The sequence below is a fragment of the Setaria viridis genome, chromosome 5 (genome assembly GCF_005286985.2).
Source record: "Setaria viridis chromosome 5, Setaria_viridis_v4.0, whole genome shotgun sequence".
NCBI lineage: Eukaryota > Viridiplantae > Streptophyta > Magnoliopsida > Poales > Poaceae > Setaria > Setaria viridis.
In genome coordinates, this window is record NC_048267.2 from 39,881,416 (window position 1) to 39,897,524 (window position 16,109).

The 16,109-nt window shown below is 43.9% G+C and overlaps 1 protein-coding gene across 1 annotated transcript; it reads left to right on the plus strand.

The window, feature by feature from the left end:
- The first annotated feature begins 12,789 nt into the window (after window positions 1–12,789).
- On the plus strand, window positions 12,790–16,103 carry LOC117857108 (BAG family molecular chaperone regulator 4). Its single transcript, XM_034739604.2, has 4 exons — window positions 12,790–13,285; window positions 14,080–14,342; window positions 14,431–14,577; window positions 15,725–16,103. Exons 1-4 carry the CDS (start codon window positions 13,111–13,113, stop codon window positions 15,920–15,922), a joined length of 783 nt encoding a protein of 260 aa, XP_034595495.1. The 5' UTR covers window positions 12,790–13,110; the 3' UTR covers window positions 15,923–16,103.
- The last annotated feature ends 6 nt before the right edge of the window (window positions 16,104–16,109 follow it).

A 16,109-nucleotide genomic window follows, 5' to 3' on the forward strand; every position in this document is an offset into this window, starting at 1 on the left:
TTCAGCCCTAGAGCTATGGGTTCGGAAGGAGCCCATGGCGGGTATATATACTCAGCATGGAATTGCATGGAAGCGTATCAGCAGTTAAGCACATGACAAAGTACACACTAGATTGCGTTTTCGTTCCCCTATATCAAATTTTGGAGAAATGGGATTTTCCACCCTACAGACTATTTGAAAAGCAGGAACGATTAATTAAACACAGAGATTGAATGTGGTGCAAATATAACTGCAAAACGTTTCTTTTAGGCAAGCTTAATTAAAACTAATAGTCAAAAATACCCACAAACTGCAAGAATACGACAAGATTTCTTCGACTATACAGCACAATGCACGGGCATGTAACTAGTATTATAACAAATCTTGTAGTATTCTTAGAACACTCATATGAGATTTAGCTTTTTTCTTCTTAAATGATTCTATATATTTTCCTGTTTGGGTCCCAATGCAAAGGGCTTCATGTCATTTTTTCACTAGGTTCAAATTGGTTAAAGCTGTTCCATTTTAATTTTCATTTGTTCCAAAGAGGGGCAAACTATAGGTAGTAAAACCCGTGTGACAGTTTGAGAATTGTACTGTTCTACTTTTACGACATATGGTGTAGTAAGTCCACTTGTACGTAAAATTTATGATGTAGACAATCATGCACAGGTCACAAACGCGACGGCCTTCATGCGCTGAATAAAGTACACGAACGGATAGCTCTACCCTTTCCAGCAACCATGCATGCGTAGTATGGAGTAGTGAATGATCGAAAGGCCGGCCTCTAGAGTCTAGCTAGGGCATTGGTGAAAAGGGATTGGTCTAGCTAGGGTTTCAGGGAACAGTATCATGTGCCCATGCGAAAACAATTGCAAGATCACATGATTGGTACCGGTGTCACATCCACCTTGTACATATGACCACCCGAGAGGCAACACATCCCCGGAGATGGAGGCAAAGAGACAGCATAGAATAATACTTCCCATTTATTCGTCTCCAGGTACCTTCACCTCAGGTCTCTTCACATCTTGTTCGGGTTCCTGGAATTTGTGTAGCTCTGGAAAACCGATTATTTTCTGTTGAAGACAACGCTAATTCATTCACCGATCATCCCAGTGCATTACATGCATAATATGCTTACCATATGCATGCAAAATTGCTAGCTTACTATCCTTTTTCCGGCTCATCAACAGGCACTATATGAAAAATCAACATTATAACTCGATTCTAACACCTTGATACCAAAAAAAATGAACTTTTTAGCAAAGTTTAGTATCTCGTACTATAATTGGTGATGCCTAATGCCTCTTGAGTCTTGACTATGCATCATAAAATTATGGACTCATACATAAGTACTCCCTTCGTTTCAAATTGTAGGCCATTTAGCAAAACTTATAAATCTATAAAAGCTAAAGTCCAAAATAACGTACAATTTAGAAATGATGGAGTATATATCCAGTTCGTGCTCGAGTGTTTGCATACCAACTGAAATGAATGCTTTTTTTTTTTGCTAATGTTGCTTTAGTATAAGGGACATGTAATATAGTAAAGGTGGCAACTGGCAACACTGTTTTGTGCTTTGACGTAGCTGATCTTTGATAATTCATATGTCTTTTAACATTTACTTAGAGGCCTCATTGTTTCATTTATGTAAGACTTCGCGGAAGTGGTTCTTCTGCAGTGTTCTCTGCAGTTAGGTTATTGACATGTGAGATCAAATCCACATGCTAGTGACTTGAGAGTAGCCCAGCTAGAGGCTCATCCGACTTCGCATATTTGACATGTTCCATACTTGCTGAACCGTATCCGAGATACGCATGCATGGACATGTTCCAACTCCCAAGCAATCTCGCAATCGTACGTGCGCGCGAGTACACTTCTTGGAAATGGAAGCCCGTGCGTGTGACATGCATGCGGTACGCCTACCTGCGTCGTATTTGGTTCTATTCTAGTATATATAGCCAGGAACAGTGCCCAGCCGCGCAGTGGGCTCTACCGATATCAATGAGTACCGCCTCCGCCTGGGCGCAATCTTTGGCTCCGTCCTCCGACTGGCCGAGCTGGCGAGCTCTCTGCTCTCGAGAGGAGACAGCTACACGACGCCAGAGCCTCTCCCTCTCTTCTCGTGCCATGGCGATCGAGCAGAAAGGTAGAGCTACCTAGGCCTGTCACCTCAAGATAAACAAAAGAAAGCTAGGCAGAGCGGAGCTACAGTTCACTCTAGCTGAAAAGGTGTAAGAAAATGGTCTCCGTACGTCCACAGGCGTGACTCATCGTCCATCCCCTGTGGGAGATCATACTTTCTTTTCTCTCTCTCGAGACACGGCGTCAAAACGATTTGTACCACGTCCAAATTATCGTGCCCACCGTACAAAGATGACCGGGATCGTCAGTCCACTGCACGCGGTACAGATGGTTCTGTGCTTGTGGCCGATCTAAGCGCCCGTACAAATATCGCTTAGATAAAACCCTGAACAAATTTTTCCTTAGCCAACCTTCCATTTGGAGCTTACCCGAGAGGAGCTCGGGAAAAGTTCCAAAAATACTAAATCTAGGGGAAGGTTTTGCTCTTATTTTCTTTGAAGCAGATAGCTATAAAATGTAAGTTTGTACCATTTCAACCTTCCTTTTCAACTTCTATCTATCATTTCTAGCTTCATTAGGTTGTCTTCTAGATCTAAACCTAGACCTAGAGGAGGAAAGAAGGAAAGGAGAGAAAATAACTAGAGATGGATTATTTTTTAAATAAAATTCTATGGTCATATCATAACCATTACAATGCTATATTTATCATTTTAATATAATATAGAATTGAGTTTGATTATATTTTTTCTACTTATTAATTATTACATCCATAGTTTTAATTAATGAGTTTGATTGAATTTAATATATAATTGAGTTTGATTTTTTCCTTCTACTTGTTAATTATGGTTTAATTGAGTTTCATTTAGGGTGATATATAATTATTTTTTATTATATTTCTTCCTACTTATTAGTACTATATCCATAATTTAATTGAGTTCATAAAATTGCGACCTATTGCTCATTAAATTAGTTAATATAACATAGAATTATTGTCATAGGTTGTTAAAGATGGATCATAGAGTATGGATGTATGGCGTACATAGACATTCACATACATTCATGTTAGAGGTATCAAAGTTTGTGGAGGCCGCGGAGAACCACGCTCGCATTTGCAAGACAAACCAAATATGTTGTCCGTGTTTTGACTGTAGCAACAATATTGTATATGAGGATACTGATGTCATCAAGAGGCATTTGATAAAGCGAGGTTTTGTGACACAATTTGGTCCACCATGGTGAGGCAGGAGGTACTTTCAACAACACAGACATCGATATTGCCTCTGATGAAGTGGGTGGTGATAATACAAATGAAAATGATCATGTTATGATGGATGATGATTATGGTCGTGGAGATCAAAATGGTGATCAAACAGATGCGCGTGTGCAACCACAGGTGGACGAGGAACGTGATGTTGATATAGATGACATGTTGCACCACATTAAACCGAAAGTGTTGCTAGGGAGTGCTAAAAGGTTAGAGAATTTTGAGACACTCAAGAAGGAAGCAAAGGACCGTATGTATGAGGGATGTGGGAAGGAGTGGACAGTGTTACTTTTCATCCTTCATCTTCTGATCTTGAAGGTTAAATTTGCCTGGTTAGACAATAGTTTCAATGATCTCCTTACTCTGCTGGGCAAGTTGCTCCCGAAGCCTAACTTTGTGCCAAAAAATACATACGAATCAAAGAAGATTATCAATCCATTGAAAATGTGTGTGCAAAGAATACACGCGTGCAAGAACCACCGCAAATTGTAACGCGGTGAGTACGCAGCATTGGAAAAGTGTCCAAATTGCGATGCTAGCCGTTACAAAAGTTATGCCGATTTTTGTGAGGACCGTGCCAGTTCCTCCATCGAGAATAAGAGGAAGAAGGGCACAAAGAAAAGTGCTGGTGCTCAAGTAGAGGACGAGTCCTATATAGGTACTCACATGACGACTCAGCACAAGTCCCTGCGTTGGTGATATGGTACTTGTTCGGGATAGATCCCCAGTACTCGCAAGGAAGGAAGAAGACGGACTCCTACTAGGATTCCTCTGTATTCCTACTAGGACTGATACCATGTAATCCTACTAGGACTTCTCCTTGTAACCGACTAGTAATTCCGCCCCTAAGTATATAAAGGAGGGTAGGGTCCCTAGATCGGTAGGCGAAGACCTCATAGAACCACAATAGAGGACCAAATCCTCAACACCAAACAACACCCAAACGCAGAGCGCAATATACAACACCCCAAACAGGACGTAGGGTATTGCGCTACTCTGGCAGCCCGAACCTGTATAAATCTGTGTCTTATGTCCTCACTTTTACCTTCGAGTTCTAGGTCCGACGATCCCACACCAACCAATCTACTACCTCGGGATACCCCTCGGTAGGTACTTGTCGATGGTGGACCGTCTGAATCGTTTGTTCTCGAACCCAAAGACCACTGAAATGATGACTTAGCATGCTGATCACCCAGTAAAGGCTGACGGAAAACTTCACCATCCTTCCGATACTCGCCAGTGGAGGACCTTTGATGCCAATCATCCAAATTTTTCAGATGAAAAAAAAATATACAGTTCACAATGAGTACAGACAGCATGAATCTGCTGGTGAAAGAAGCATCACACATAGGACATGGCCAGTGATAGTTTACCGGATATGTTTGCGGGCTTGGATGAGCACAGCAGGAATTAGGCATTAGCTCGAATTTCGACTGTAACACCCGACGGCAAGGTTAAATTCAAACACCTCTCAACAAAGCTAATTTACGAGAGGTTGGAACAGCTTGCTGAGGTGCAAAAGAAGGGTCTTTTCAATCCTGACAGGGAGAAAGATCAGCTAACCGTCGTGATTGGAACCACGGAGCACTCTGGGCGTGTTCGAGGGATGTCATCAACATTGCCCTAGGGTAAAGCATTCCCCAACAACCAAGCAAGCTACAGGAAGTGCGATCGTTACAAGAAAAATATTAAATAGAAGATGAGAGAAATCGCCAAGCAGGAGTTCTTAGAGTTATTGGCCAACCATGCGATGAGCCAAATGATGGCTAACCTGACAGTATCTGATGGTCAACGACAGGCAGAACCAACTGTGCTACTTGCCCAGACAGGATTCGTTCCTCCGAGTAGTGCTGGCTCCATTGCAAACGTGAGGTATATCATTGACGACATACAAGTGGATACACCATGAAGGTTGGTTATATCTAATGGAAGGAAACAAAATATGTTTCGAGAGGTCGCAACCGGCATGGCAGTAAAAAAGCACCCCCGCCAACGCCTGGGTGCAAGTTGTTATGGTGTTGGATGAGTCGTGCGAGATAGGCATCCATACTGATGAGGGAATTGAGGTTCTCGGTGATGCGATGAACCAGTACATACTGTCGCATCACCGAGATATCATTCTGAATGCATCGCCAAAAACCTCACGGCCGAGCCAAGAACTACCCCTTCTAGATTCAAATGTTGACACGGAGCAGCTGACGCTGTCACATGTGTAGGGAGCTAACAATGAGGATGAGCAGCCAATGCTATCACCTGTCCAAGAAGCTCTCAATGAGAAAGATGGGACATCAACACTAGAAGGCGATGAACAGGTAGATGATTTAGAAGTTAATGATCCAACATCGCCTTCGTCGGCATCTCCACCTCCCAAGAGACGAGCGGTACCTTGTATGATCATCACATATGAAAAGGCGCCATTAGCAGACGTCGATAAGTTTTTAAACGTGTTGCAGAAGAAGGTTTCATCTTCCGGTGAAAAATCTAGAACTCGCAGCGCCTCTCGGCAAAAGGAAAGGGATCAAAATCTCAATTTCTTTGCGTCAGATGATGTCCTAATGGATTATGAGTATGGCAAACCATTCTTATATCGGTGGGATCTGCTGGAGAGCCCATGGAAATTGAATAAGCTATATGGATGGATCATGAATGCAATGAAGCAAGGCATTCACCGCGCATGTCCCAACTAAGGTTTTTCTTAGCGTTCTCCGGTACCAGATTGTGATCGATTTTGAGGATTTGCCAAACTTTACCATCAATAACACCTCGACGTGAATCTTATTTCTGTATGGTGCTTGTAAGTCCACATGTACCGCATACACGAGTTTTAAATATATATATATATATATATATTATTTCAAGTATCTGGCAACCTATTCTGCATGATGCAATGGAGGAAGGAAGAATTAACGCACGGCAGGATTAAGATAGCGTACCTTGAACCAGCACGAATAAGAGAGCCATAGCACAAGTTCAAAATGACGGAAACTATCAAAGCACAAATAGAAGCAGCAAAGACACAAGCGGAGAAAGATGCTTTAAAAATAAAATCCCACAGAGAAGAAATGCACAAAGTGTCTGTATACATTGCAAAAGTAATGAAAAAAAAGCTAACAAGGATTATATCATGGCTCCTTACAGTTTTGAGGAAGCTAGTTTTAATTTATATATATATATATATTTATATTAGGTGCTATTTAATGCCGTATATAATATAAATTATTTTAATATAATGGAGAGACCACTGGATTTGCATCACTATTTTACCCAAGGTAGGATAAGCAGCGGTCCTTGACTCAGCCAGCTATCATAGAGATAGGTACAAGGATTTCATAGGCATTATACAAAAGTAAGACATTCCTTGGCAATACTTAAATACGTGTTGGCATTCTATGCACCTAAGTTGTATCACTAACTCTTGTCTTTATATCCTTAAAGTGCGTACAAGCTTTACATACTAAAAGGCGGGGTCCACAATCCAAAAAGAAGAAAAGCTATGAAAATAATATATCATAGATTTGTAAGAACATAAAAACTTGATTTTTTCCATATAATGTAGACTTGTCATTAATAACAACTCATCATTTTTCTATTTATTTGCAGTGCCACGAGCAACTTCCCGGCTATGTGTTACGCGAATATTACGTGTGCGAGTTCATCGAAAACAATGGGAGGTACCGGACGAACCCTGAAAACGTAAGTCTCTTATACACTACCATGTGCTAGTAATACATCCTAATCTTCATTTACTATATACCTGCAGATACCTACCATCGATAGTAACTATAGCAAGATTGAAGACAAACAAATCGACAACATTTGTACGAACATGATGAGGTTCATCCTACGCGAGATTTGTCATGAGGATGAAGGATTCTTTGATAAACATGGCGTGTTGATGGTGGACGAGTGCACAAATCTTCATAGATGAGCGTAATAGTTTTAATATTAGCGTGGCAAAGAATAGCTCTATTCCAAATGTTGGATTTTTAATAATGTGAATTATATATTATGTACGATGGAGTTTTTAATAATGTAAATTATTTATTATTCAAGTTTGTTGTTACGTGGTTTGAGATATATATTTCAATTTGACAGCTGTGGTTTGAGATATATATTTCAATTTGACGGCTAAAAATTGGCAGGAAATAAAAATTATAAATAACTCACGATGTCGGTGTTTTATACCCAGCAACCTACCGAGGGGTATCTCGAGGTAGTAGATTGGTTGGTGGGGGATCGTCGGACCTGGAACTTGAAGGTAAAAGTGAGGACACAAGACACGGATTTATACATGTTCGGGCCATGAGAGTAGCGTAATACCCTACATCCTGTTTGGGATGTTGTACATTGCGCCTTACGTTTGGGTGTTGTTTTGTGTTGATGATTTGGTCCTCTGTTGTAATTTTATGAGATCTTCACCTATCGATCTAGGGACACATTCCCTCTTTTATATACTCAGGGGGGCAGGATTACTGGTCGATTACAAGGTAGGAGTCCTAATAGGATTACATGGTATGAGTTTTATTAGGATTACAGAGAATCTAGTAGGAGTTCGTCTTCGTCCTTCCCTGCGGGTAATGAGGATCTATCCCCGACACACGGTAAATAATATATTGAATGGAAAAATACACCTAGCTGACAACGTAAGCATCCACCGGTATAGAAACCATCTGTGCCGCGGGTGATGTAACCACACTGCCAGCACAAAAAGTATATGTGCTGGTAGGTGACTAATGTCACCCGCTAGCATAGAGCAGTCTATGCTGATGCGCGAGCACCCACCAATACAGACGGTATTTGTGCTGGCTCAAGATTGTTAGCGGGTGTGATACCCGCACAAACCTTTTCTAGCCGCGAGCATAAATGCTTTCTGGCGCAGTGAGATGACCATCTTCGAGAGATCAGATTTTCTTGCACGCGTACTTGCACTGCATGGGCTGCTGCTGATCCATCAATTCCGTTGTGCACAAGCAGCACACGAGCACAAGGCCTTGTTGTTTCTCCCTTACCATCATCAATTCATCACCCAAGCGTTGGATGATGGAAATGGAAACCCGTGCGGGTTTGAGGATTGTCCGGTGAGGATTAGCGTGATCCCGTCGTTGTGGAAAGCTCGGGTTCCCAATCATGGACCGCCTGCTCTCGAATACCTACCACGCGCACCGAACTTCTACTGGCCGTGACGTCCCGGGGGTTGGAACAGTAGCGTGAACGGTCAGTGGCCGCCTGGCGCGCGATGGGGTTGGGGAGTGTACGTGGAGCCCAGTCTCTCCGCGAGAACCCGGGTCCGTACGCGTACGGACCCCTGGGCGTCGCGTCAGGGGCAGCCGAGGGCAGGGCAGGGGGCGTGAGGTGAATAGATCGCCATGTGACATTCCTGTGCAGGTACACACACGCTCGATCGCTAGGTTGCGTGGGTAGGGTGACTGTGCGACGCGACGTGGCCGGGCGGGGGGACGAGTGGCTGACGGTTCAGCAGTGAGGCACAGCGATGGATGGATCGCCCCCTACCTGCTCCCGAGTCCCGAGTCCCGACCCCTCCTTCCTGCGCCAGCGCAGTGCCGTTTCAGATCTGAGCAGGGGCGGTGTGGCAGTGGGCAGGCGCGCTCATGAGCTCATGATAGGAAGGAAGGCCCGGCCGGCCGCGCGCGGGGCCCAGTCGCGTACGTGCCCGTCCCGTCCGTCGCGTCACCACGCCCCGTACGCACTCCCCGTCTCGTGTCTTCTCCAGTGGCGAGTCCTCCGCTCACTGTCTCGCTGGCGAATTTCTACTCTCTGATCGAACCCTTTCTTCGCTCTCTGGCTCGCTGACGGAAATGGCGCTGGGGGCGCGCCTGCTGGCTGCAGGCTCGGCCGAGCGTGCAAGTCTCCTGGTGCCGTGTGCCGTGCGCCGGCCGTGAGCGCGGTTCGTGCGCGCGCCTGCACGCGGACGGCGCGCCGGCAAGATTTCGCTCGCGTCTGCCTGGCCACCGTGCGACACGGTGCCCAACGCTCATGGTCATGGCCCGCCCTCGACTGCGCCAGCGGTACGGCCGGCGGCCGTTCCCCACACCTGCCTGTAATCATCGCGTCGCGGGATCCATCCGTTCAAACCCCCGCGGGCCGGCGGCCTTCATGCGGTGATCCGCAACTTCGGCGCACGGTTCGGCAGGCTCCGGGGCACACATTGAGGTACAAGGTGTTAAAATCTAACACCCGTCACATCGGATGTTTGAATGCTAATTAGGAGTATTAAATATAGGTTAATTACAAAACTAATTGCACAGATGGAGTGTAATTCGCGAGATGAATCTATTAAGCCTAATTAGTCCATGATTTGACAATGTGGTGCTACAGTAACCATTTGCTAATGATAGATTAATTAGGCTTAATAGATTCGTCTCACGAATTAGCACAGGGTTCTGCAATTAGTTTTATAATTAGCTCATGTTTAGTTCTCCTAATTAGCATCCGAACATCCGATATGATACTGTTAAAGTTTAACACCTCGTATCCAAACACCCAGAAACCAGCATAAGGTCGAAGTTCAGGTACGGAGTATGCAGGTCCAAGCTAGCTCAGAAACCAAACATGGAGGATCAGAACGTTCATCTCGTAGCCCTGTTTTTTCTATGGTGCTATGCTCCCGTTCCCATGTTTTTTTAGTCGTCGTCTTCCACCGACCTGCCACCGGCCTTGCCGCCCTTCCCACCATACACGCCAACCACTGAACACATGACCTTCCGGGGGACCCAATTATTCTTAATCCACCGATATCACTAGTATATTGTATTGGAGTCAGATTTCTATTCTATCGCCAACGGCAACCCTCTCGAGGGACATACAACACTTCTCCACGAAGCATACCACACTTCATTCTTGTCTAAGGGGTGTTTGGATTCTAAGTTAAAGTTTAGTCCGTGTCACATCGGATATTTGAATGCTAATTGAAGGATTAAACATGAGCTAATTACAAAACTAATTGCAGAACCCCTAGGCTAAATCGCGAGACGAATCTATTAAACTTAATTAATCCATCATTAGCGAATGTTTACTGTAGCACCATATTGTCAAATCATGGACTATTAGACTCAGTAGATCCGTCTCGCGATTTAACCTAGGCGTTGTGAAATTGGTTTTGTAATTAGCCTATGTTTAATACTCCTAATTAGTGTCCAAACATTCAATGTGACAGGAGCTAAAGTTTAGCCCGGAGATCCAAACACCCCCTAAGATATCTCCGCGTTAAAGCACTCCACTTCGAGTCTGCTAACAGGCCCTGCTTATATGATCACCAAGCAAGCAGTTAAGGTTGGGTTTAAAATTGAGGGCACATAGATGTTACACTAAACACACTGAATCCGTACATTTTACGCATGTTTCTCTTTTACTCCATCCGTTTTAAATTGTAGGTCGTTTTGACTTTTCTAGATTTATAGATATTATTATGCATCTAGACATATACTATATCTAGGTGACTAAAAAACTAAAACGACCTATAATTTGAAACGGAGGGAGTAGAAAATAAACTGAAAGGTACGCTTTTTCTTGTGATAAAGAGTTGGACATATATAGTAGTAGTATGCAGAAACGGAGTTCACGTGTTTGCTGCTTGCCAGAATTGTTTAGAAAGAAAACGGCATGGCATGGTGGATTAGTCGCACCTGACAAAAACCATCGTGGTTTTGGTATCCCTACCCGCTTGGCAGCCTATTCAGTGCATGGCCGGCACATGTACCTTTCGCGTGTTAATATGTTGCAGATAAGGCAAAATTATAAAAAGAAAAACTCATACTCCCTCAATCCCACAAAGAATACAATTTTAGCTATGTTATTAAACACACATTTGTCCATATATAATCAGAACTGCATTCTTTTCGGAACGGAAGAAATAAGTCACTAGACTTCTCCTATAGGTCATTTCTTTGCAAATGCTCATTCCCTACTCAGTTTTATGCGACGCCAATGCACATGCTTAAGTGATTCAAGAATTTTTTATAAATCACACATCATCAATATGGTCTTGGCTTAAATTAGACACCTCTAAGAGTATTTTGTTTAAAAAAACTTGCCTCTTAGAGTATAATCTAGGCACGCTTTAGAGATCGAAAAAAAATTGTCGATCGAAGCTTAAATGGTGTTACCCTAAGTTTCGTAATTTGCATAAAAAATAAAATTCAATGCAACGTGATAAATAAGCGTCAGTTGCATTGAAAAATAAAATCGGTGACACAGTTGGAAAAAGGCATGAAAACGAGTAGATTCGGTTAAAACGTAGGCACTGGGGTGTTTTCTTTTTCAATACAACTGAGCAGGATGTGGACGTCCAACACAAAAACTTACAGGAAGAACGGCAAACTTGAAGTAATTTACGTGATGGTTTCACAACTTTTTCTGCAAACAAGATTAGTGCGTTCGAAATAACGATTTGTCTGTGTGGGGACATGCACTTATGACTTGGGCCCCGCTTGGGTACTAGGAATGTACACCAAGCATTCAATGGTTGTGGAAATCAAAATGTCAGAAAAAACACAAAACCTTCTTTTGGTTATTGCTCATGGATAGGCTAAACACGAGAGATCTTCTAAGAAGAAGACAGATGGCCCTTGAGTCTTACCACTGCTAGCTTTGCATTAGGCAAAAAAGAGAGACGGCATACCACTTATTTTTCCGCTACAACTTTACAAAAGCTTGTTGGAGAAGTATTGGGATTACATATGTACACACAAGGTCGATCTTGAACATAATAGAGCAACTAAAAGGGAAATTGGGAATGTCGTTTTTTATGGAGATTATAATCTTGATGGCGTGGAGCATCTGGACAACAAGAAACAACTAGATGTTTAACAATATTGATCCTCTCAGCTTGTCTTGCAAACGAAATTTCATCTCGGAATTTAAAGACCTCTTGCTTAGGATCAAACCAAGACATCAACCTTGGCTGGAAGACTGGATTCAATCCCTTTATGCTTTTCTTCTTTTTTCTGTTTGCCTGTTCGACCTCCCTTCTTTCTCCTCTTTTTTTCTTTTTATTTTCCCTTTGTTAGGCCTCTTCTTTGTCTTCCTCTTGTTGAACCTTACTTCTTTATATATATAATTAATCAGTAGGGTTCTGAACCCCTCCTGTTTTTTTTTTAAAAAAATGAAGCTATCGTCCAAATTTCACTCCTCATCCTGTCGAAGCAGTTAACGAATCCCGTTTAGTACCTGCGCAGCTGCGTTGGCGACTGGCGTCTTGTGGAGAGTTCGGCTCGGCGCTCGACCCATCCACCGATTTCAGCAGTGCCCACGAGTATGCCACGAGGCAGGCCGGCCCACCTCCTGAGCGGCTGAGCCCAAGCAAGGTCCCAAGCTTGTCCCGGTCCTCGCCGACCCACAATTCCTCGGGGGGACCGTCCTATCCACGGCGGACACGGCGGAGTCAGCAGCAGCACACGACATCCACCCCGAGCCGACCCAGTTCTGTTCCCCTTTGCCATCGTCCGTCATCCATCGTCCCGCACCTCGCGAGAATCCAAAGCCGTGTGTACTTGCGGCAAACCTCTCCGCAAATCGCAAAATCCTACTCCCACCCACCTGCAACCCAACACCAACTCCTCCCTCCCCTCCCCTGCCCCAATCCCCACCGCCTTCCTCCCTTGCTTCTCCGGGAGGGAAGGCACCCGGGAGGCCGCCCCGCCACCCTTCGCAAAAGCCACGCGCCACCAAACCTTTTCCCTCACCCCGTCGCTTTCGCGTTCAGCGCGGTTGGTCGGTCGCCGACGAGGCCGATAAAGGAAGGCGTCGCCGACGAGGCCGGGATGATGAGCAGCAGGTCGTCGGGCGGGAGGGACGCCGAGGGCGAGTGGGAGGTCCGGCCCGGCGGGATGCTGGTGCAACGCAGGGACGGCGAGGCCGCCGGCCCCGCCATCAGGATCAGGGTCTCCCACGGCGCAACCTTCCGCGAGGTCCTCGTGCCGGCGCAGGCCACCTTCGGTACGCTACGCACCCCCCCCCCCCCCCCCCCCCCCTCTGTTTTCTGATCTCTTCCGTTCCGTCTGTCGCGTATTCGCATTGCTGAAGCTCGGGTTTGGATCTTGAGCGGTCAACTGGTAATCTAGTGGATGAGTTTATTTTTCTTACTCAATCGAAGATAATTATGTTCGTTCTCCATTATTCGGTTCGTTCTCCAGCGATTGATTTAGATGACTTCATAAGTAGGCCAGTCTAGATGAAGAGCAGAGAGGTCTGAAATATTCATATTCATATTAATATCAAAAGTGCTTGTGTACTTGATGAATTGATCATGACCTGCTCCGGTAACATTATGAGTAACTGTTACAAGTTACCTTTTCGTACCAATCCTTTTGAGGTTTGATGATCTATCTCTGTGTTCCCTACTTCTTATATGCTGTACTAGCTAGCCTGAGCCTTGTTGTTCACCACTAGGTTCACAAATAATAGGGCTTAACTGTTACGTTAATAGCTACTCGTTAGCTGTGAATCTGTGATGATCAAATCAATAGACAGGCGTTGGCTTATATCCTCATGGGCAATAGGACAAACCATTACATCGCCTAGGGGCTAGGGCAGTCGTGTATATCTGAGCTCTTTACCAGCTTGAGTGGCATTAATTTTGGCAGTCAATCATATACAATTTTGCTTTTGAAAGTTGAATTATTATCCCTGAATAACATTTAAACCTGTTTAAATGATTGTTGCTTCTGCATTGGTTGCTTGAAGGTGCTGAATTACTATATCATAGTAAGCACATTCTAACTTTTATGAAGGTGAGTTGAAGAGAATCCTTGTTCAGACTACTGGCGTGGAACCTGAGAGGCAGAGGCTCTTCTTCCGTGGCAAAGAGAAGAGTGATAGTGAGTTCCTGCACGCAGCAGGTGTCAAGGATGGTGCAAAATTGCTTCTGCTTGAGAAGCCTGCTCCTGCCACCATGGAGCAGAAGCCTGAGCCAGTGTTTATGGATGAGAGCATGATGAAGGCATGTGAGGCTGTTGCTCGTGTCAGAGCTGAAGTGGATAAGCTCTCTGCTAAGGTGGAGGAACATTCCTTCTGATTTGTTGAAACAATAATGTCTTGTATGCTTTCTGGTGCTGATGCAGCGATGCTGTTCTTCTTTATAGGTGTGTGACTTAGAGAAGAGCGTGCTTGGAGGGAGAAAGGTTGACGATAAAGAATTTGTTGTCTTGACGGAGCTGCTTATGATGCAGCTTCTGAAACTTGATGGCATTGAAGCTGAAGGAGAAGCAAGGGCGCAGAGGAAGGCTGAGGTAGACAACTAAACACTTCCTGTTGTTATTTTCACGCGTGCTACATGTTTGATGAGAATGCGTCACTAGGGCTGAAACATTTTAATGCAATGCTCTCAAGATTAGATTATATTTATTCATGTACATGATATGACCTTATCTTACAGTCATTTTTCTTCCTTTTTTTTCTGGCTGAAGTAGAAATCGTAATAGTATCTTTCTCTTATATTCATACAAGGTGCGCTAGAGGACTCCCCAGTACCAGTTGTTAGTTCCTGAAGTAATGGATGAGTGGCATATGTATGTATCCTATTCCTAGGAATGAGGACTGCATAAAGCCTCAAACGATTAACCTTGCATCTAGTGGTGATCACTGTTATCTGTGAACCTTGAAAATCTATGTCAAGCATTTGACTTTTCTATCCTGTAGATTTTCTAACCTGCAGTATGGTTTCAGGAGTAATGGTGGCTACTAGTTTGAACAGGCCTTCTGATGACTAGTTTTTTGCGTAGTGAAGCAGTGAACTAGATATGTTTGCCCACTTTCCCTATAGACAGTGTATTGACTTTTCTAGTTCATAAATCTTCATGGTCTATTTTGCTAGTTTGACCTTATCTGTTGGCCCCTCGTGGAAAAGGACTATTAATTACAAAGAACATGGGACTAGCTGGCTGCTTCGTCCTAACTTTTGGTTCTACACCAGCTTTGTTGCTTAAGAGCAAACAGACCCTTGATATGATCTTATATAAATCCTCAGGTTATTCCAATTATGACCAAGTATCCAACATTAACTTCAAAATTGTGCAAGCATAAAGAAGTTAGATTATAGCCTGTGCAATCTCCTCTCATACCTGCTATTTTTCTGGTTTAACCTATACTGAATAACATAGAGGAAAATGTTAATTCATCTAATGCATTATGCATTTTGAAGCATAATCTAGTATTGCTCGGAGTTATTTTTGGAACTTTCATTAGCACAAGTTGTTGGTTGAGTATGCCATATGGTTATCAGGTTGTATGCATGTGTATAACTTTTTGTCAATCTATGGTTATGAATTTAGTGTTGATCTCTACGGAAAAAAAAACCCATATCATTTCAGTCAATAAAATACATTCTCATGGAAATGATAGCAGTTGCCTGATATAGCTTTGTGTTCGTCATCTCAGGTGCGCCGTGTTCAGTCCATCGTGGAGACCTTGGACAAGCTGAAAGCTAGAAATGCTAACCCCTTTAGCGATCACAACAAAGCTGTTTCAGTGACGACGCAGTGGGAGACGTTTGAGAATGGCATGGGCAGCTTGAGCGCTCCCCCACCACGTGTTTCTTCGACCCAAGTCAACACTGACTGGGAGCAGTTCGACTAGGCTCAGATGAAGCTATCAATGTATCATGGACCTTGTGAGATCACTATGGACATTCCTTTGCAGGCAGCAAGGTGTTGTGTATATGCACCACGTTTGATGCCTTCTGCTGTTCCCACTGCCTGTGAATGCTACCAAATGATACCGTGTGAAATGCATCGCTCATTCGAGGCTTGTATTTCAATCTGCA